Here is a 24291-nt window from a genome sequence, read left to right as displayed (position 1 = left end):
GTATGATCAAACAATCTTATTATTTTATCATTATCATTCCTTCCATAAACTGGCCAGTTCTCTACCTCTACACACAAGATAAAATCAGTTAATATATTCACGTAACATGTGTACCACTGAAAATCAGTAGTTAATAGATTAACCCACGGCTTTCTGGACCCAGATAGTCCTTGGACGAAGACTATAGGAATTACAGAATTTGGTAGACAACAGGGGAGCGTTTCATGAAAGGACTTGTCGAACGTTTTATCCGACAGTACAGTAACAGTGCTTTTCAACCAATCAGAATCCAGGAAAGCTGTCAGATCTGACAACTTGTCGGACGAAAATATTGATGAAACGCCCCCCCCCCCCGATTAACCCATGGCATAATGGACCCAGCTGGTCTGTGGGCAAAGACTGTAAATTACAGAATTTAATACTCAACAGGTTAACTCACTGTTTCCTGGAACCAAGTAGTCCCTTGACAAGGGTTAGGGGAATTACAGAAATTCGTAGTCAACAGGTTAACTCACTGTCTACTGGAACCAAGTAGTCCCTGGGCCCGTTGCACAAAAGTTACAATAGTGACAATTATGGTAACCTTTTCATGCAATAGTAACTTGCATGGAATCCTTGATTTTGATTGGCTGTTGATCAGCGTTACCATGGTGGTTACCATAATAGCAAACTTTTATTCAACTGGGCCCTGGACGAAGACTATGGGGATAAGAAAGTTTGATAGTCAAAAGGTAACTTCTTCAACTACAAAATTCAACAGTTAAACCAATTATTGTCCACTGAAATCAGGTTGTCCTTGAACAAAGACTATGGAAATTACAAACGATGTGTGTCTCGTTTCTACTAATGACTTAATTGAAAGTATGAATTAAACCCTAAATAAATACACTTGTAGTAATACATGCTAAAAAAATGCAAAAAGGAGAGATGACTCATGATATACCAATGAGAAGAAACAAATCCAAAGTCAGTACCGAATTGAAATGGACATCCTGCCTTACGATCAGGAAAAGTCAGATCAGTCATCTGGAGAAAAACACAAATCAATCATCAGTAAACAAGCAAACTGGAACCCCACCTAAACAAGACATCCAGATTGATATGATCAAATATTTTTTTATCATGTTATATAGAGCATTGCAATAATACAATGTAATAAAATAGCTTTTTATTATTTGGTCATTGTATTGTTTCATTTATTTTTCAATCATATCACTCTCATACCGCGATCTCATCTGGTGAGATTAACTACCAAAATTATATTTTTTTAAATTGGAAAAATCAGAATCCACATGGGGAACCTTTCAATTACCAATCTTGCCAGAGTTTTTGTGCCTTGTTTTTACCTTTCACCTTAATTTTAACCCACAAGCTTTGCTTTTTTAGTTCACCCTATTCCTCGTCTTCTTTATTGTACAAGAATTCCGGGGGGAGGGGGCACTCAGTATATAATGCAGAGTGGGTATGTGCCGTGGAGGGGACCCCATTTTTACACCGAAATTTCCGTTCCAAGGCATAGCACTTTTGTCTTATTGAGGAAAAACAACCCAAAGAAAGCCGTTCCAAGGCATAGCATTTTGTTCTTATCAAGAAAAAGGAAGAGATCCGCTCCAAAGCTTCGCATATTTTTCGTTACCCCGTTCCGGTTGCATTGATCTGCTGCAATTTTGGTGGAAAGCGGCCGCCGAGCGCTCTCTGACCATCGTCTCTGCGCACGAGTGCACCCGGCGGAGGCCGCGCTAGTTAGATCATGCACGCATGCCCGTTCCATAGGGGTCCATACACACGTACTCACACGCTGCCGATCCGTTCCAAGGAACCCCGTTTTCATAAAATTGTAGTTCCGAAGCCCGTTCCGAGGACCCTCCTTTTTACAATAAGACCGATCCAAGGCCCCCGTTTTTTGTCTCGCCCGGGGCACACCCATACCACTTTTTTGTGCCCCCCCCCCCCCGGACAAGAATGAACTATGCAATTCATTTATCATCTATTGTGTTTACATATGTGTTTACACTGGATGTTGTCCAGGATAATCTTCCCGGTTCCTTGGTATAAAGTACATTTATATGGTATTATATGGTCTTATGTGGTCTTATGTGGTGTGAATTTGTAAATTGTTTAATGAAATATAAAAGATACTGAATAAAAAGAGGTAACAGAATAAAAACATTTTTTGGTACATAAACAAAAACATATACCAATACTGATTATCATTGCACAGTCTTAGTGTGATTGTTCTCCTTCTTTGGGTGATTAAGGTCTATCAATGTTACTGCTTTAACAATAAGTCCTAATTAGAGCAAATGCGATTGGCCAGAAAGCCAAATAAAACTACATACCAGAAATGTAGCAGTGGACTCCAGCATCCTCGAAGTGGTTACAGTCGTGGACGAGTGGATGATTACCGGGACACTCAAAGAGATCGGCTTCAGTCCCTCGACACTGGACGTTGTCCAGGATAATCTTCCCGGTCCCTTCCCCGAACATAGCATTTCCAAAAGGAATCGCCACATCTCCAAGTCCAAGAGCTTGACAGACCACCCGGGCAGCGTGCTCGTCCCAGAGATCATCACAAACTGTTCCCCACTCTCCTTGGTAACGGACCTCTACCCGGCCTTCATTGAATGATGATCCTCCAACTAGACGGATTGAGTCCTGGGAGAGCAACAGACCTGCACAATTGTAAATCGGTTTGAAAGATATAAGGTACATCCTCTCCAAACCAGGGGCCCATAACGCAAAGGTTAGCAATTGATCGTAGTACATTTTATACGATTGATTCCACTGACTACAATGTACAATCAATCGTTACAATCAAGCGTACGATCAATCGCTAACATTTGTGTTACGGGACCCAGGTCTGTCAATACTTTGAAGCACAGTATTACTTTGGTCTATCAATCAATCAATCAATCCAACCTGGGTATCACTTCTTTAGAAATTTTGTTTGGATGTCAGTTACTGATTAGCTAAGAATCATAAAGAAGGGTACATCAGTGGAAAGGTATATTCAGCTTCCAACAAAATAAATAATAAAAAACAACCTATCATCTACTGCTGGCTCAGCTTGACCTGAACAAGCCGAGGTGTCTACTAAAACAAAGACATCATCTCGTTCTATTTTCAACCTCACTCACCAGGTGCTACAGGGCTGCATGAAACTCCCGCATCTTCACCATGTACACAATTGTGATCGAATGCTCCATTATTAGGACAATCCAAGATGTTTGTTTCAGTTCCGTCGCACTCAACATCGTCAAGAATGATGCTTCCACTGCCTTCTCCAAAGTGGGCATTAGAATAAGCAGTCCCTGAATCACCCAGACCAAGGATCTGACACACCACTGTTGCATCAGTGTCATCCCAGTAATCATCACATACAGTTCCCCATTCACCGTTGTATTGGACTTCCACGCGGCCTTCGGTATTCAACGAACCGCCCACAAGACGGACCGATCCTAGTAAGTAGAAGCATAAATATAATCAGATATAAACTTCTCTGTTTTAAATTAATATTTATGGTATACTATTTATTTAAAGTGGGGTGCCAGATTTTATGCATGACACAGAATTTTCCCTTCCGTCTGGCTTGTCATGAGCAAGTGCAGATGAGAGTTGAATACTTTCAGTCGTGCGACTTGGACTTGAGTTCTGACTTGAATTGCTACATGCCCAAAAGACTTGAGACTGTATAGCATCAGTGTTTATCTCATCCCCCAAACCATCACATATAGTACTCCATTCTCCACCAAAATATAACTCCATACGACCTTCAGTATCTGATGTGTCATCGACAAGACTAATCAATTCTACATGAATGAAATTTGGCCTACAAATATTTTACTATTTGTTTGGTTATCAACGCACCATTTTTTTGTAAATCATGTGAAGAACAAAAATATAGATGGCTTCTCGATTGCTAGAATTCGAAATCGATGCCTCTGCGATTGTTGGATCAAAAATATCTCAAAGACATCACTTTTGAAAATTTCATATGATGACCTAAATAACCGTTTTGCTTTTACATTGTGACCTTACGGTCTATTTAGGTGATCTTCACTTTAAAATGGGTACATGAACCATGTTTGAATCTGATTCCTCATGTGGTTATTTATAATGATCCGTCAAATGGTTTAGTTATTGTTAAAATGGGACTGATTGAATGGCTTCTAAACATACTGCCTCTGAACTATATCCCTTTTTAAAAAACATGTATATGTAATTACATCTTTGCTTTATGCTTTGCATTTTTTACGATTTTGCATGGTAGAAAAATATGTCATCTGCTAATTGGCTACATAGCTGAATTAAACTGAATGTATTTCACTTTATATGATATATTTCAATTTATTCATGAAATTAGAATGTGGTTGTTAATTTATAAGTAAAATCCTTGAACAGGGGCCCGTTGCAGAAAGAGTTGCGTTTAAACGCAAGTCAAAACATCAATCGCAAGTCCCAAATGCGCGCTGTTGATTGGTTGAAAATCAAGTTGCGCATGATTTTTAGAGTTGCGATTGATTGCAACTCTTTCTGCAACGAGCCCCAGTTCATCTTTTGTTCAGACACTCTTGGTGGGATATTGATCAAATTGCACATGAAATAAAACTGAAATGTTTCGTGTATGTCATTTAAAAAAAATTATGTATCTTTTCATATCTTTATCTTTCTTTTAATGTTTTCAGATAAAGATTGTCAGCAATTATTTTCTCAACATAAAAAATATGTAATAAATTGAATAAGAAAAAGTAAAATAACTAGCACATCAATGTTGAGGAGCTCATTTGGCATCTTGCAACGAAATTTAGCATAATTTTCAATTTCAGTCCAGTTGACACTGGAGAGAATTATATTGGCAGGGGCAGATTCAGCCTTCGCCAATAGGGGAGGGCCCGGAATTTTTTTTCAGCCCGATATTTTCCCCGATCGGCCACTCAAATATGATATTTGCCGGGATTTTTGGTTTCTTTAAATGGGTAGTCCTAAAAGTCACTTCTTAGCTTTATTCTTATGAATAAACATATATAAACCATAATCCTTATTCATATAATGCGAGCGCGAAGCGCGAGCTATTTGTTTTTTGTTTTTTGAGGGGGGAATCTTATGTACTTTTTCCTAAAGTTTTGAACATTCTGGGCAATGTTTGTTACCCTGAAAAAAGATGTGTATGCAAGTGAATAATTATTACGAACGTGAAGTGCGAGCAGAAATGAACTGATGTAAAAGGTACTGTTAAAGGACTTGCTTGCAGTTAGCCATGATGAAGACGCTACATATTTAAAAAAATCAAACAATGCGAGTGCGAAGTGCGAGCTGAAAATTTTTGACATTTTTACCCGTAAGGAATGGTAATTCTAAGCACTTTTTTGTAACTTAACAGAATAGGTATATAATTAAAAGATTTATTTATTTATTTATTTATTAGAACATATTTAATCAGGTACAAAAGATCAGTATAAAACTGTTTTTCATCAATGACCTGATGAAAACATAAAGAATAACATAAATCATCACATCATACATGAAAATATAGTCAAAATCTAAATCAAAGATAACAATACTTAGTAACATAAATAAACAAATATTGTTACTTAAATGGTAATATTAATCAAACTAAAATATTTCAAATTATTAAAAGGAACAGTAACTAATTTTAATACTACTAATTGTATAATTTATTCGCTGATAAAAACAATGAACAATGAAATAATCTTGGCACAATAGAAAATCGAGTGAAAAATAAAAAAAAAATGGCAATCAGTTATAAATGTATGTTTAACTATAAGATATCAAAGGGTTAGGATCATTACACATAAAAGCAATGTAACATCAATATTAAATAGGAATAGGGGAATTGTATGTTACAACAAATGAAATATAAGGATTATTATGGACAAAATCATTGGATTACTAATACTATCTGAAAAGATTTAAAAGTATAGGAATATCTGTATTAACCATGGTAACATAAAAGTAAGGAGGTAAGCGTGAGCAAAAAATTTCGAGATTTAGACCTACTGAACGAGACACTCTATTCAAGTTTTATAAATCATGAAAAGGATGAGGAAGTGGGGATCTTCTTTACATTATTAATGCGAGCGCAGAGCGCGAGCGGAAAATTTTTATATACGTTTTGAGCTGATCGAAAACGTACCTGTTATGGACTGCTTGAACTCAGCCATGAAAGACGTTACATTTTTCAACATACAAATATTGCAAGCGCGAAGCGCGAGCTGAAAATTTTTGACATTTGTACCTGAATAATGGAAATTTTAAGCAATTTTTGCAATCGTGGAAAGGATAAGACGAAAAACTTAACAGTACTGATGCAAGAGAGAAGCGCGAGCGGAAAAATTCTGGACACTTTTCATACATTAATAATGCGAGCAAAAAGCGCGAGCAGACAATTTTTTTATATTGTGCTCTAAAACTGGATAATTATTTAAATGGAGAACAAGCTGTGTATCTGAATAAATGTGTGTTTCAGATTTCGACCTAGAATTTGGGTATTCCAAACACCTTTTTTCATCATGAAAATCAATAAAGCGAGCGCAAAGCGCGAGCTAAAAATATATGATATTTCGATCTGAAAAGGGGTCACTTTAAGCTCTGTATTGCAAGCACTTTGTGGAAAAAATTGTGAGGTGAAAAAGGATCACAGTTAAAACAGAGCTGATATTTTTCATTATTGTTACTTTGAGTGTATGACATAGGACCGGGATATTCTATAAGGACATTATGTCATCATAAGAAAATGATGAATATCTTCCTATTTCTCTTCCTAAGCATGAGAGCGCGAAATCTATTAATATTATGGCCTGAAAACTGGACATTTAAAGCACTTTTGTAATATGCATAAGATGCATGAGTTTAATATCTATCAATGCAAGCGCAAATCGCGAGCAGAAATTTATGATTAATTGTCATCAAATGGTGATTTTAAGTAGTTTGTTTTAGAAATAATATTGAGATCAGTATACATAACTCAGTAATCAAAATGCGAGCGTGCAGCGCTAGCTGATACGTTTTGAAAATCTGACCAAAATAGGGATATTTTGAGAACTTTATGAAATACAGGAGAATAATAGGTACCTGACAAATCAAATTTTGCGAGCGCGCAGCGCAAGCAGAAATCGTTAATATTCAGACCATAAAACAGAAATTTTTACACTCTTAAAAAATCAATTTGTAAATAAAACTGAATAATGAAAGTTCAATTTCCCAGCTGAAATATGTTTTGATATTGACTTCAAAATTTGATATTTTAACTTTAAGGTCCATATTGAGTAAGATATCACCTAAAAGGCAATGCGAGCGCGAAGCGCGAGCGAAAAATTTATATCCCAACATGAAAGATTTTGTTAGAAATTATTTTCAAAGTCTTCCCCTCATCGTATTTTATTCACTGATCTTCCTCCTCTTATGCTTGTTTTCCTTCTTTTCTCCTCTCTTTTCCCTTCTTTTTCTTGTTTCCTTTCTTTTCCCCTTTTTTTCTTTTTTTTTGTTCCGCCAATGGGGGGGGGGGGGGGGGGCCGGGCCCCTCGGCCCCCCTGGATCCGCCTATGTATTGGTGACATAAATTGAGGAAACAGAATTGAAATCGACGAAGAAACTAACAGAGAAGAAGCATTTTTTTGTGTTTTATGAATAAATTTAATATAAATTAGCACTAAAATATTCTAGTTGAATTTTTAAATTCTGTGGAGAACCTTGTTGAACCTCATGTTGCTCTCAGATGGAACTCCAACAAAATCAAAATCGATAAACAAATAAAAAAGCATTTTATGTGAATTTTGAAAATTACGCATTAATTAGCATAAAAAATCTCTCTAATCAAAATTTCAAAAGTCTGTGTAGAAGTTGGCTGAAACTCATGAAGCACTACCATATGGAAGCCCAAAAATCAATATAGCTCAATAAATGAAGAGAAGCATTTTTTGTGAATTTTAAGAAATGCGCATAGATTAACACTATTAATGAGTTTCAAATTTCTGTGTACAAGTTTTGAATCCCTCACCTGGTGCAATCATTTATTCTTATTGTGTAAATTAACATGTTAGCCATAGAGAATTTTTTAAAGTATGCTTGTAGGTATTAAATTAATGTAATGTAGTGATTGTATAAATCACTACATATACACAGTCTAGACTTCATAATGTATATACCCCTTCTCAGAACCATCCTTTTCAACCCCCTTCTCAGTACCCTTATCATTAATTTAATCCAAGCCATTAAAACCCTTATTGTTCATAGTCAAACAAACTCCAATCAGAGAACAAAGAACTGCCTTCCCCTTCCCAATAATTAAACCCCCTTTAGTCCTATATCCAAACCCTTGGATTATAATTTGGGTAGATGTATATATTGAGTGTACACCCAAGGGTCGAGAAGAGATAACTTAAGATCATCACAGAGTTAAGATCTACATCGTCGTACGTTGTGATATGCTTTTCAACTCTACATGTAATATTGCTGAAGATTGATTATTAATAAAGTTTCTTGATTGAAATGTACATCGAACGTTTCTGCGTGGTTAATGATGCTCCCAACTAAGATATAAACGATCCCAACACAACATGGTGGAGAACCCGGTTTTCTAATTGAAAAAATACTTCATTAACATGGCTATGTGCTTCGAGAAAAGACTGAGAATTGCTCTCATGAAAAGACAGTTAAGATACCATCTATCCTACATGTGTTAGCACCGGCATGAACCCCTGTTAGATCCTGAGCTACATCGGATGACAAAAATCGATGACTACAATTACCGCACTACAGAAACACATAGACGGAAGACAAAGACGGATGAACAGACGGAAGATACAGACGGAAGAACAGACGGACGATACAGACGGAGGAACAATATGGACAAGGACATCGATGACAACACAGATGACAATGAATCTAACTGGAAACATGATAAGACGCCATCGTCAACGCCAAAGACGCAGATCACCACTACAACAACATGAATCTTGAATTATAGAATGAATAACTTTGACTCTTCCCCGAATATATCAAACACTGGACATTACTTTAATTGTGCTAAGACTACATTTTAATCATTCTTTTGAGTTATATCTCTGATCGGTAAGTGAAACCATTTTCTTTATTGTTCCACTGGCATATGAGAGAGTGCGAGAGGCTATATTTGATTTAATGTCCATTACATGCGCATAAATGTATTTTCATTGTACACAGCTACATTAATTTGTTATGATAACATCATCTTTATCCTTTGATTTGACATTGGAAATAGCAATATTTGACAAACACTGACTCTAACCAGTCTCATTTAAAATTGACCACGATGAAAAATAAACCACCTCTAAAACTTAAGACGAAGTCATTGACATTGACACTTTCAAATACTGAGCTAGATAAGGATTAACTAAGTTTATGTAACATGTGTTATTTCATTACTTCTCAAACAACATTGGATGTGATGTAATCAAGGTTAATGACATTATGAAGCAAGAATTTTTATATTTCAATCAAAATCATGATGATGTTGTATTTGGTTAACATTAACATGTAAAGCAAAGCATTTTCCAGTGATGAATGATACTGGACTACACATAGGCCTAATGTGTCAAGAAATACAATTTTATTTTTGGCTTTTATTATTTTCTTTAGTATTTCACCGCTTTGTGTATAGCATGAAACTTGTCAAGTTTGAATGTACTTGAAAATGACCATTAAGACATTATCAGAGCAAATTAGGAGTGAAACTCATATAGAAGATTTGGTGCGTAATCCTATGACATAAATATACTTCGGAATTTGAAGTGAAAATAGAAGCACATTTCCCTATGATGAGGACGCCCACCGCTCACAAATTGATCGATTTATATAATATTGTTGCGGAGTGTATAGAAACTACTTTGGTGACATCACTATTTTCTGGAATCTTACAAGTATCAAAGAAGCTTTAGGGAAGAACACAACTGCTCAAGAACAAGGGAAACAAAACACTGAAAAACCATCAGTGAACTTCATCAATGAGAATGATGAGAAACTTCCAGAGTTCAATGCTGAGCAAATTATGTGTACCCAATTATCAGACCCAATCCATGATTCAGATTACTTGTATGCATTAGCGGACAACAATGGTATAGCTGCCCCAGACCTTTGGCAAAGACTGACCTGGAAAAACAGTTTGAAATGCTTGTAAATGCCCCCATTGATAAGAACATGACTCTACATAGAGGACGTTTTAAGAATGGACATTTAAAATTACTGACCTCATTCGACCAAAGCTTTAATAACGCCACCAAACAAGTAAGATTTTGGTGGAATGTCGATTTGTATAAGGGCATGGATGATTTAATTAATGACATATTGACTAATAGACAAATACCAATAACAGGGTCCCCAGCAAGATTTTACAAGTCTATGTATGCATAAGCTTTAATCTCTTTACAATAGTGTATACCCTATTGTAATTTTATAGATATATTGTACCTTTCTTATTCTTGGAAGAGTTTACTTCCTAGATATTGTTCCCAGTCATAATGGTTTGAATAAGACCTGTATATATCTACAAGCAGTTTGTAGTTAAAATCTTGATGACGGTATGTTTGTTGATGTGTTGAATTGAACACGTGTTAGAATGGATTTTGTTCATGAACAAAGTTATATATCATAGATCATCATTTTAATGACAAAACAAGGTTTAAACATACTCTTGTTAGTGATACTAAACAAGTTTGAATTACTTGTTAAACTTTTTTTTCATTAAATATGATTGTAAAAAGAGATATTTGACAGGTTAGGTTGTTAGTGACTCAGGTTTCTATGTTGATGCTTCGTATGAAGTATAATATGGCCTATTTGGACATAGACACACTTTCAATACTTAGAGCGCACCTGTTTTTCTTATATATAATCATGTTGGAATATCACATTTGTATCTTTGGTTTGTCTATCATCCGAGTATGATGGGAATTTATTAATTAATGGTAGATAGCGGTGTAGAGAGAGACACGCTAGCAAACTTGGCTTATATATTGATTGTAAATTATTACATATACAGGACATTGGTATCTACATATCTTCAACCTACAACTGTACCAGATTTGTTTCACTCACATTATAAAAACATTTGTTATCCATTACTGAATTTCCTTAGCTAGTAATAAGGATATTTGATACATTATGTTATTGATACTTGATTGTTAATCTAATTTTTCTTTTTCCCTGCATTTTACTTTGTCTTTTAAGTGCATAAGTCTGCACAATTTGTGATTAATTTTGTTTAGTTTAAGTGCATAAACCTGCACTGGTTTCTGAAAAATGAAATTTATGTTGTGAATTTTTGAGTAAGGTTAGCATTATGTCTCAGTTTATCGATACCACAATAATGGAAAGATTTATGCTAATTATTTACTATGAATTTACTGTAAATATGTATATAGGTTTGAAGTATTCGTTTGGGAGAGAGAATGAGCGTAAGAGAACACGGAACAATGGTCAATGTTTCACTTATCGTTTTCTTTTCTATTTTTCTGTATTTACTCTATGTTGTATATATTTACATTTCTATTTCTTTGTATTGACTTTATAATGTATATAGTTCATTGGCCCCATGGTATCTATTCCTCTGGTTTTGCTTTCTTTGATAATTTTTTTTTCCACAAGGAGGGGAGCCTCAGTTTTCCAAAGAAAGGGGATGTAATGTAGTGATTGTATAAATCACTACATATACACAGTCTAGACTTCATAATGTATATGCCCCTTCTCAGAACCATCCTTTTCAACCCCCTTCTCAGTACCCTTATCATTAATTTAATCCAAGCCATTAAAACCCTTATTGTTCATAGTCAAACAAACTCCAATCAGAGAACAAAGAACTGCCTTCCCCTTCCCAATAATTAAACCCCCTTTAGTCCTATATCCAAACCCTTGGATTATAATTTGGGTAGATGTATATATTGAGTGTACACCCAAGGGTCGAGAAGAGATAACTTAAGATCATCACAGAGTTAAGATCTACATCGTCGTACGTTGTGATATGCTTTTCAACTCTACATGTAATATTGCTGAAGATTGATTATTAATAAAGTTTCTTGATTGAAATGTACATCGAACGTTTCTGCGTGGTTAATGATGCTCCCAACTAAGATATAAACGATCCCAACACAACATTAATTTGATGCAAAAGTCCAAAGAATTTGTAATTTAAATGCAAAAAATGCATGAAGATCAGGGTTTAAAATGTTAATCCTGTCTACTTCAAGGTTACACCAACATATGGACTTATTATAACTTCATCATAACCAATCCTTGTGCGGTTCATCTTAATTGTATCCCTTTGGTCTCAAGAAAGTTAGTATTTTAGCCATCTAATATCAAACAAAACTCACCAGAAGGTGCGTTGCTGCATGAAACTCCTGCATCTTCAGCATGCACACAGTTGTGAACGTTTGGTCCATTATTAGGACAAGCAAATAGATCTGTTTCAGTTCCTTCACACTCAACGTTGTCAAGAATGATGCTTCCACTACCTTCTCCAAAGGCAGCATAACTACGAGCAACCCCGGAATCACCCAGGCCGAGGATTTGACAAACTACTGTAGCATCAGTATCATCCCACAAATCATCACATACAGTTCCCCACTCTCCACCGTAATAGACTTCCACTCGACCTTCGGTATCTGATGTTCCACCGACAAGACGGACCGATCCTAGTTCAAAGAAGCAAAATTAAAGTCAGACATGAACTTCTCTCTATAAATTGATGTACCTGGATTCAAACCTGTCAGTTACTTCAAGGTTACATCCATATAAGGAATGATTACAACATTTTAACCACTTCTTGTGAGATAAGGCTTAAAAAAATAATAAAATTATAAAGGTGCTCAAGACGCTCCTATATTACCCCGGCTAAGCTAGTCTACCGATTCTGGTGCGCACAGCTTTTGAGAAATTACTTCCTGCCGGTACCCATTTACCTCACCTGGGTCGACTGCAGCACAGTGTGGATAAAATTCTTGCTGAGGGAAAACACGCCATGGCTCGAACCCACGACCTTCTGTTTGAAAGGCAAGAGTCAGAACCACTAGACCACGACGCGCTCACACAATCGTATCTCTGGTCCCATGAAACTTAGTATATTAATGTTCTAATTTTTATCAAACAAAACTTACCAGAAGGTGTGTTGCTGCATGACACTCCTGCATCCTCATAATGACCACAGTTGTGATTGAATACTCCATTATGAGGACAATCAAAGAGATTTATTTCAGTTCCGTCACACTCAACATCATCAAGAATGATGCTGCCACTTCCTTCTCCAAAGTAGGCAACAGTACCGACATTACCCAGACCAAGGAACTGACAAACAACTGTAGCATCAGTGTCATCCCAGTAATCATCACATACAGTTCCCCATTCACCGTTGTATTGGACTTCCACTCGGCCTTCGGTCTCTGATGAGCCATCCACAAGACGGATAGATCCTAGTTCAAAGAAACGAAAGTACAATCAGACATTTGGAGCCTCACATAGAAAGTATCGAGATATGAAGACAAAATTCGCTCCATGAAATCTTTTACATTTCTTAATCATACTCAACAAATTCTTGGTCATAGCTATATTGAGTCTGAACTAAGTGCCTGGTGAAAAATTGACAAACTTGAGTTGCCCTCCTTTTGGGTTGATGACATGGGATAGTTCCATTGTTTGACTACTCCATGGTCTCGGGGTGATAATGATGAACCCATGTCTCATACATATTCACAACCCATTCTACAATATTGGATGGGTTATCCTCAAGACTGCCAAGTCTCAGCTGGGATCATGCCTTTCAGCGCAGAAACTTGATGACAGCTCAATATTCAGGTTTGTCCATTTTTCATGAGACACCAAAAATTTTGGAACCTGTAAAATAAGACAAGATATTGCTACAACCAAATAAATTGGTGGGTAGGAATAAAAGATGTAACAAGTGGAATGCCTCTGGCCATCTCACCTGCATCACGCAGTTCAATATAGCAGCAGTGCTGACTTTGAATACTACTCTAACTCGCACAAGATGTTCAGTGATACATGGTTACTCTTATGTCCACTTTTTATGAACTAGACCAATAAACTTACAGAGATATGATGGTTATTCAACAAAAAACCCCAACATGGCAAAATTTCATTGACCTTACATGACCTTTGACCTTGATCATGTGACCTGAAACTCAAACAGGGTGTTCAGTGATACTTGATTACTCTTATGTACACGTTTCATGAATCAGATCCATAAACTTTCAAAGTTATGATGGTAATTCAACAGATACACCCAATTCGGCCAAAGTTCATTGACCTTTGACCTTGGTCATGTGACCTGAAACGCGCACAGGATGTTCAGTGATACTTGATTACTCTAATGTCCAAGTTTAATGAACTAGACCAATAAACTTTCAAAGTTATGATGGTAATTCAACAGATACCCCCGATTCGGCCAAAGTTCATTGACCCTAAATGACCTTTGACCTTGGTCATGTGACGTGAAACTCATGCAGGATGTTTAGTGATACTTGATTAACCTTATGTCCAAGTTTCATGAACTAGGTCCATATATTTTCGAAGTTATGATGACATTTCAAAAACTTAACCTCAGGTTAAGATTTCGATGTTGATTCCTCCAACATGGTCTAAGTTCATTGACCCTAAATGACCTTTAACCTTGATCATGTGACATGAAACTCTAATAGGATGTTGAGTAATACTTGATTAATTTTATGGCCAAGTTTTATTAACTAGGTCTATATACTTTCTAAGTTATGACATCATTTCAAAAACTTAACCTCAGGTTAAGATTTGATGTTGACGCCGCCGCCGTCGGAAAAGCGGCGCCTATAGTCTCACTCTGCTTCGCAGGTGAGACAAAAAAATCATGGCCTACATTTGGTTTTCATATCTTAATCCTTTCTATGTTACGCTCAAAACATTTCAGGTGCCCCTCGTATACTCTTTGGTGTGATATAGGGTTTCAGATTACACAATTTTACCCATGACACAGAATCTTCTCTTCCAAAACACTATGCCTTGCCCTACACGACAAGTGCAGAGCAGAGTTGTAGACTTCAGTTGTGCGATTTGGACTGAAGTCACTACTTTGGTGACTTGCAACTTGACTTACAAAATGCCCACATGACTTCAGACTTGACTTGGACTTGCAAGAAAGTTACTTACATACAACTTTGGTGAGACGAGGCAGCGTTCTCCAAATAATTCTGCAAATACCCACCGGATGAATAATTTGTAATAGCTTTTTTTTAATACAGAAAGACCTAGACTAACAAATGTCAGTTGCTTCAAGTTTGCACCCGTACAAGGAATGATAACAATTTTAATCATATCTAAGGTCTCATAAAAGTTATTATTTTGACCTAATATCTAACAAACCTCACCAAAAGGTGTGTTGCTGCATGAAACTCCTGCATCCTCATAGTGACCACAGTTGTGATTGTTTGGACCGTTACTAGGACAGGCAAAGAGATCTGTCTCAGTTCCATCACATTGAACGTTGTCCAGAATGATGCTTCCACTACCTTCTCCAAAGGCAGCATTACTTTGTGCAGTTCCTGAATCACCAAGACCAAGGATCTGACACACCACTGTAGCATCAGTGTCATCCCAGAAATCATCACATACAGTTCCCCACTCTCCATTGTAATAGACTTCCACTCGTCCTTCAGTATCTGATGCTCCACCGACAAGACGGATCGATCCTAGTTCAAAGAAGCAAAAATATAATCAGAGTATTCTTCTATAAATTGATGCAGGATATACTGTTTAGTTTGATATGGCGATTCAGATTGCGCAATTTTGCCCATAAGGAAGAATCTTCTCTTCCTTAATATGCCTTGTCCAAAGCAAGTGCAGAGAGGTGGCTCTCTCAAAATTAGTCTGAAAAGATGTAATCCGACCGCACATAATTTTTAATTGCTTATTTGATTTTAAACATATAGAAATGCCTGGTTTCAAATCTGTCAGCTACTTCAAGATTACACCCATATAAGGAATTATTATAACTCTATACATAATTTAGATATGTCTTCCGGGCTCACCTTAATCGTATCTCTAGTCTCATAAAAGTTAATATTTTAACCATCAAATATAAATCAAAACTCACCAGAAGGTGTGTTGCTGCATGACACTCCTGCATCCTCGTAGTGACCACAGTTGTGATTGAATTCTCCATTGTTAGGACAATCAAATATATTAGACTCTGTTCCGTCACATTGAACATCATCAAGTATGATGCTTCCACTACCTTCTCCAAAATAGGCACTAGAATAAGCGGTACCATTATCACCCAGACCAAGGAACTGGCAAACAACTGTAGCATCAGTGTCATCCCAGTAATCATCACATACAGTTCCCCACTCTTCATTGTATCTGACTTCCACACGACCTTCAGTATCAGATGAGCCACCCACAAGACGGATTGATCCTAGTTCAAAGAAGCAAAAATATGATCAGACATACACTTCTCTCCTTTAAATTGAAGACTAAAATATGGCGTTTCAAGATTTTGGCAATTTTGGCAATGTATCTTGTCTCCCATAACACTAGGTCTCGTCCCGATGAGTGCAGCGAGGTGGCTTTATCCAAATAATTCTGGAAAGATTCAGTTATGCATAAATAATTTATAATAGCTCTCTTTTTCATAAAACAGAGAGATTTGATTGAAACCTGCCTGCTACGTCAAGGTAACAGCCATGCAAGGTATAATTGTAAATATTTCTTGTGGGATTCACCTTAATCACATCTAAGGTCTCATAAAAGTTAAAACTCACCAGAAGGTGTATTGCTGCATGAAACTCCTACATCCTCATAATGACCGCAGTTGTGAATATTTGGTCCATTATTAGGACAATCAAAGAGATTTGTTTCAGTTCCTTCACACTGAACATCGTCAAGAATGATGCTTCCACTACCTTCTCCAAAGTAGGCAACCATACCAACATCACCAAGACCAAGGATCCGACACACCACCGTAGCATCAGTGTTATCCCAGGAATCATCACATACAGTTCCCCACTCTCCATTGTAATAGACTTCTACTCGGCCTTCAAAATATGATGAGCCATCAACAAGACGGATCGATTCTAAAAATATTAAAGGAAATAAGAAATGCGGAGAAAATGCAAATTTATTTCACCAATGACTCTTTCCTTTAAAAATTTTCCTTAAAAATAGCATTTCATCATGTGCACTTAACACTACTCACGGTAGGCTAAAATTCGACAATGAAGACAGGCTATCCAAAACATTACATTCTTAAAACACATTTGCAATATTTATATCATATCTGGCATACGTAGGGACTCAATCACAATTAGAATCAAGTTCAAGTAACACACCAGTAGGTGAAGATGTAGTTGCGCTGGTGCATTGAACTCCTGCATCTTCACCGTGACCACAGTTGTGATTGTTTGGACCGTTACTAGGACAAGCAAAGAGATCTGTTTCAGTTCCGTCACATTCAACATTGTCAAGAATGATGCTTCCACTACCTTCTCCAAAGGCAGCATAACTAAGAGCAATCCCTGAATCACCCAGACCAAGGATTTGACAAACTACTGTAGCATCAGTTTCATCCCACAAATCATCACATACAGTTCCCCACTCTCCACCGTAATAGACTTCCACTCGGCCTTCTGTCTCTGATAAGCCATCAACAAGACGGATTGATCCTAGTTCAAAGAAGCAAATATAAGTATACGTGAAATTCTCTCCTTTAAATTGATGCATTATATCTTCAATTTAATAAGGGGTGTCAGATTACACATCTTTGCCTATGACACAGAATGCTATCTCTTGTAACAATGCCTCGTCTCAAGGAGTGCAGAGAGGTGACTTTCTCCAAATAATTCTACAAAAGGCGCAGTCCAACCACGTAAATAATTTGTAATGCTATTTCATCTTAATGCAGAAAGACCTAGATTGAAACCTGCCAACTAGTTAAAGGTTACACACATAATAATAAGTTTGATATAGTGATGACAATAATTATAATGATAATATGGTCCATTCATAATTACAATGAGCATCTACTACAAAGAACATATACTCTACCGACTTTGATACTTGGTTTCATATGATTTACCCCTGCTGTAGCTGATGAAATATTCAATGAATAAATCCTACCAGATACCCATTCATCTCACCTTTTCCAGGTGCAGCACAAAGTGAGTTAATTACTTGCTGGAGGAAAGCATGCAATGGTTCGGATTCGAACCCACGTCCCTTTCATCCAAAAACGAGAATCGTAACCGTAAGACCACTACGCCCCTGTTATGGCTATTTCCTGTGGGATTCACCTAAAGTGTATCTCTGATCTCATGAACAAAACTCACCAGAAGGTGCGTTGCTGCATGAAACTCCTGCATCCTCATAGTGACCACAGTTGTGATTGAATTCTCCATTATTAGGACAATCAAATATATTAGACTCTGTTCCGTCACATTGAACATCATCAAGAATGATGCTTCCACTACCTTCTCCAAAGTGTGCACCAGAATAAGCAGTACCAATATCACCAAGACCAAGGAACTGACAAACAACTGTAGCATCAGTGTCATCCCAGTAATCATCACATACAGTTCCCCATTCACCGTTGTATTGGACTTCCACTCGGCCTTCAGTCTCTGATGAGCCATCCACAAGACGGATTGATCCTAGTTCAAAGAAGTAAAGAAATAATCAGACATACACTTCTCTCTTTTAAATGGATGCATTATATATTCTCTGGTCTAATATTGGGCTTCAGATTACACAACTTTGCCCATGACATGAATCTTCTCTCTGGTAACAATGCCTTGTCTCAAGGAGTGCAGAGAGGTGACTTTCTCCAAATAATTCTTCAAAAGACGCAGTCCAACCACGTAAATAATTTGTAATGCTATTTCATCTTTAATGCAGAAAGATCTAGATTGAAACCTGTCAACTAGTTAAAGGTTACACACATAATCATAAGTTTGATATAGTGATGACAATAATTATAATAATGATAATATGGTCCATTTATAATTACAAAGAGCATCTACTACAAAGAACATATACTCTACTGAGTTTGATACTTGGTTTCATATGAATTACCCTTCCTGTTTCTGATGAATTATTAAAGGAATAAATCCTACCAGATACCCATTCACCTCACCTTTTCCAGGTGCAGCACAAAGTGAGTTAATTTCTTGCTGGAGGAAAGCATGCAATGGTTCGGATTCGAACCCACGTCCCTCTCATTGAAAGACGAGAATCGTAACCATAAGACTACTATGCCCCTGTTATGGCCATTTCCTGTGGGATTCACCTAAACTGTATGTTTGATCTCATGAACAAAACTCACCAGAAGGTGCAATAGTGCATGAAACTCCTGCATCCTCATAGTGACCACAGTTGTGATTGAATTCTCCATTATTAGGACAATCAAAGATACTAGACTCTGTTCCGTCACACTGAACATCATCAAGAATGATGCTTCCACTACCTTCTCCAAAGTGTGCACCAGAATAAGCAGTACCAATATAACCAAGACCAAGGAACTGACAAACAACTGTAGCATCAGTGTCATCCCAGTAATCATCACATACAGTTCCCCATTCACCGTTGTATTGGACTTCCACGCGGCCTTCAGTCTCTGATGAGCCATCAACAAGACGGATCGATCCTATTTCAAAGAAGTAAAGATATAATCAGACATAAAACTCTCTCCTTTAAATTGACGCATAAAATACATGTATGGGGTTTCAAGATTACACAATTTTGCCCATGACACAGTATCTTGTCTCCCATAACACTATGCCTCGTCCCAAGGAATGCAGCGAGGTCACTTTCTCCAAATAATTCTGCAAAGACGCAGTCCATACGCATAAATAATTTATTATTGATATCTTTCTTTTTTATAATACTGAGAGACTGGGATTTAAACCTGCCAGCTACTTCAAGGTAACCGCCATATAATGAATGATTATAACTTTAAAACCATTTCTTGTGGGATTCACCTTAATCACATAAAAGTTAGAATTTTCAACTTCTAATATCTAACAAAACTCACCAGAAGGTGCATTGCTGCATGAAACTCCTGCATCCTCATAGTGACCGCAGTTGTGAATGTTTGGTCCATTATTAGGACAAGCAAAGAGATCTGTTTCACCCCCATCACACTCAACATTGTCAAGAATGATGTTTCCACTACCTTCTCCAAAGTAGGCACCAGAATAAGCAGTCCCTGAATCACCCAGACCAAGGATCTGACACACCACTGTAGCATCAGTGTCATCCCACAAATCATCACATACAGTTCCCCACTCTCCACCGTAATTGACTTCCACTCGACCTTCAGTATCTGATGAGCCACCCACAAGACGGATCAATCCTAGTCCAAAGAAGCAAAAATATAATTAGACATGAACTTCTCTCTTTTAAATTGATGCATTATAGGGCAAGGGCAAGCTGCCCCCCCCCCCCCCACCCTGGCGGATTTCACCGGGAAAATTCAAAAAACGGGAAAAAGAAAAAGGGAGGGAGAAAGAAAGAGAAAGGGGAAGGAAAGGGGAAAAGGAAAGAAAGAAAAGCGGGAAAAGGAGTGAAAGAAGAACATTTAAGAATAAATCATTCCGAAATAGGCCTATGTAATGATGGGAAATAAATCAAAAGATGACAAAATGCCAAACAATAGCGGGACACGAAGGTAGAATGGAATTAGTCAAAAGCTTAATTGGAAAACAAAGAAAAGAAAACTTAAAGTCCACCCCAGAATAATAAAATTTAGCAAGCTTATAGCATAAATTGAGAAAAATAAAACAAGCATTATGCTGAAAATGTCATCAAAAATATAAAATATAAAAATACAAAAATAAAAATATAAAATAAGAAAGTTATGACATTTTACACTTTCGTTTATTTTTCACAAAACAGTGATATGCACAACTCAGTGACACGCAAATGAGACAGTCGATGATGTCCTTCACTCATTTTTTTTGTCATAGTTTGAATTATATAATATTTTATTTTTTACAGATTTGATAATAAGGACCAACTTGATTGAACCATATAGTATTAAACAATGCTAACTCCACATGCTCTGGGAGGAATTAATCGTCTTTTCACAGGACAACAGGGAGAAAATTTGAATATTTCATATTCCATATAATAAAATACAAAATAAATAGTTAGTGATGTCATCAGTCTCCTCATTTGCATATCGATAAGATGTGAATTATAACTGTTTTGTGAAATTAAGCGAAACTTTAAAATGTCATAACTTCCTTATTTTACATCCGATTTCGATGAAACTTTCAGTGTTATGTGAATCAACTTTACATTAAGGTGGACTTGTCCTTTAGTAACACGACTGGGCTGCCGATCGAGGATTGAGCGGGAAGAAAGATGGACAGCTTACAACACTGTGCTGTAAGCTTGCTAAATGTTATGCAAATAATTAAGCTACCAGGACTTTGCCCCAGACAATCACTGGCGTACAGGTTCGGAAAGGGGGGGGTCTTTGTTCCACACCCGAGAAGAAATAAAATAAATTATAGGAGACAACGTATAATACAATGAATGGAAACAATGAAATTTGTTATTTGCTGAATATAATGGAAAATCTATCACATAATTAGAATTTAATTTCAAAAGACATTTTTTTCCAGCTCGCTTTGCTCGCTGGCGACTTTTTACAAATTTTCTCACATTGCTATGTTTTGCCCCCTCAAAATATTTGGTTTATTACGCAACTGGGTTGAATAAATGTGTTGTGTAAAAGCTTTATTTTGTATATATACCCGCGATTTGATTACAAATAGCGGCAATCTGCGAGGTTTAAATGGCTTTGATATCACCGCGAAGCACTGCCGTATAGTATGGCTGGGCTTGGCCATGGCCCCAAAAGTTCTACAACCAAGAACAAAAGAAAAAGTAGGAAAGAAAAGCAAAGGAAAAGTGTAGGATATGATATTATTTACTGAATATAATGTAAAAAATATCTCAAAGTTAGATTATCAGGAAAAGGTGATTTTTTTTCTCGCCCGCTTCGCTCCCTCGGGACTTAACCCTAACTAGGCCGGGTTATATTTCAAAGTTGATTCAACCCCCCTGAGATCTCTGCCGCCGATCGCGCGAGCGCCGCAAAAATTTGCACACTGGTAATGTGCGATGTAATCTACAAGTCTGTATGGTAAAATTGTCCAAAATAATGAGATTATATTTAATATGAATTAATTCATTGCTCATTTATGCATAAATTATATCTTTTTGCTCTAATTCACTGAATAAAGCTCCTAGAATGCTAATTTTTGGTAAAGATTTTCTTTGTAGCATTCTTCACAATCGCAATTAAAAAAAAAACTTCGGTTTGGAAATCAATTTCTTATGTATTTTATTGTTTTATGAATTTCTTACGTATTTCTTTGTTTTTTTTCACCAGATTTATTGCACAACCTTTTTAAAGCGTAATTATGCTAAAATCAATTGATTTCAGCTGTTTAAAGTAAATATAATCATATCTTTATGAATAAGAATAGAAAGACTCAATTTGCAATGACTTTTTATACAAAATCACGTTTTGGAACAATTTTTGGTCTGACATGAACTTACGAAATGTTGCGTAATTTGGAAACAGCGTACCCGGGCATCGTAAATTTGGTCTCAAAAGATGCGTGAGACCTAAAAGTATAAACTCTGCGAGTGGCGTGGTCACAAAATTTTGATCGGCTGAATGATCGCAGAAAATGTTGAGGGGGGGGGGTGATTCAACTCCCCCGACCTGTTTAGGTTTTAGCACATGGGCCATACTGCGCCCCTCGTTTTTTTTTTTTTTTTTTACTCTTCACGCTACTGCCTGCAAAGTATCCAGTTAACAGTGGCGTACAGACCACAAAATAAAGGAATTGAATGAGAGAAAAGTGAAATATATTATTCTCTTGATGTCATGTCAAAATCTATCACAAAATTTGATTTAAAAAAATTGTCAAAAATTTTGCTTGCTTGCTTCGCTCGAAACTTTTGTTCTTAAAGATAAAATATTACAGTATGCAGATGACACTCTTCTGACATTAAACGGTTCAGAAAGAGAATTGAGTAGTGCTTTTGACATCTTGGAAAAATATAAAACAATATCAGGTTTGACTGTTAATATAACAAAGACACATGCAATATGGATTGGAGGATACAAGAACAAGAAAGACTGTATTCTTGCCAACAGGAATTTGAATTGGGTATTTGATGAATACTTCAGATATTTAGGTATAGATTTTTGTACAGATCTTCAGAAAATGACAGTGCATAATTACAATGATAAGTTTAAAGAAATCAAAAGTAAAATGACTTCATGGTTGAGACGTTACCTGACGGTCCTTGGAAGAGTTACGGTTGTCAAGTCATTGTTTGTGTCTAAATTGAACTACTTAATTCTTTCTCTCCCGAATCCAAGTGAGTTATTTCTAAAAGATGTAAATTCCCAATTTCATAGATTCATATGGGGAGAGAAACCAGATAAAGTAAGTAGAAATCAAATGTCTCAGAGTTATTCTGAAGGTGGAGTAAAAATGATAGACATAAATCTGCATTGCCAGTCATTGAAAATTTCTTGGATGAAAAAAATGATAAACGGTTCCATTGACGGTAATATTATTTGTCTTCTCCAGTCTTTTTCGCATAAAACTCAAAACTTGGATCTTTATATGGGAAATAGCTATTTTTTTAGACTGGCACACGAAATTAAACATACTTTTTGGAAAGAAATGTTCTTAGCGTATAGCACACTGTTATCTATGCACTGTAATGATATACCTTGCCAACCCTTATGGAACAATGATTTTATCAAAATAGGTAATAGCTCAATTCACAGTAGATCTCTAAATAATAGGGGTGTTCGTTTTGTTGATATTTCAGATGCACATGGCAATTTCCTCTCTTTGAATGACCTTCAGGAAAAATACAATGTTCAAATAAATTTTCTTTTTTACCGTGGATTATGTGATGCTATAAGAGACGGTTTTAGCAATGGCACACACTTTAGCAAGTTCCAAGAATCTATTATCCCTGATACAATAGCACTTGTTCTAAAATATGATAAGGTTGTTCACACATCTATACGATTCTTAAAAAGAAAAGAAAAGTGGAGTGTTAAATTTTTCTTAAGTGGAAGTGTATATTCGATATGAAAGATAAGCAATGGCAGTCGTATTGCTCTATTGCAGGGGTTCTCAAACTTTTTCTTTGAAGGGCCAGATTAGACTCCAAGTAAACCTGAAAGGGCCCGGTTGAAGTGGATACTTAGAAAAAAAA

The 24291-nt window shown here is 36.6% G+C and overlaps 1 protein-coding gene across 1 annotated transcript in view; it reads right to left on the bottom strand.

The window, feature by feature from the left end:
* Positions 1 to 281: 281 nt before the first annotated feature.
* Positions 282 to 24291, bottom strand: part of LOC121406886 (deleted in malignant brain tumors 1 protein-like) — a 56101-nt gene continuing 32091 nt past the window's right edge. The window contains exons 23-34 of the mRNA XM_041597758.1: positions 20060 to 20380; positions 19352 to 19672; positions 18360 to 18680; positions 17364 to 17696; positions 16797 to 17108; positions 16130 to 16450; positions 15405 to 15725; positions 13149 to 13460; positions 12366 to 12686; positions 3138 to 3458; positions 2340 to 2672; positions 282 to 1026 (exon numbers count right to left, since the gene is read on the bottom strand). Coding sequence (XP_041453692.1) covers positions 1019 to 1026; positions 2340 to 2672; positions 3138 to 3458; positions 12366 to 12686; positions 13149 to 13460; positions 15405 to 15725; positions 16130 to 16450; positions 16797 to 17108; positions 17364 to 17696; positions 18360 to 18680; positions 19352 to 19672; positions 20060 to 20380 — 3545 coding nt within the window. The 3' untranslated portion in view covers positions 282 to 1018. The remainder of the gene's footprint in view (positions 1027 to 2339; positions 2673 to 3137; positions 3459 to 12365; positions 12687 to 13148; positions 13461 to 15404; positions 15726 to 16129; positions 16451 to 16796; positions 17109 to 17363; positions 17697 to 18359; positions 18681 to 19351; positions 19673 to 20059; positions 20381 to 24291) is intronic.

This window comes from Lytechinus variegatus, chromosome 2 (genome assembly GCF_018143015.1).
Source record: "Lytechinus variegatus isolate NC3 chromosome 2, Lvar_3.0, whole genome shotgun sequence".
NCBI classification, from domain to species: Eukaryota; Metazoa; Echinodermata; class Echinoidea; order Temnopleuroida; family Toxopneustidae; genus Lytechinus; species Lytechinus variegatus.
This window is presented reverse-complemented; position numbering and strand designations above follow the sequence as displayed.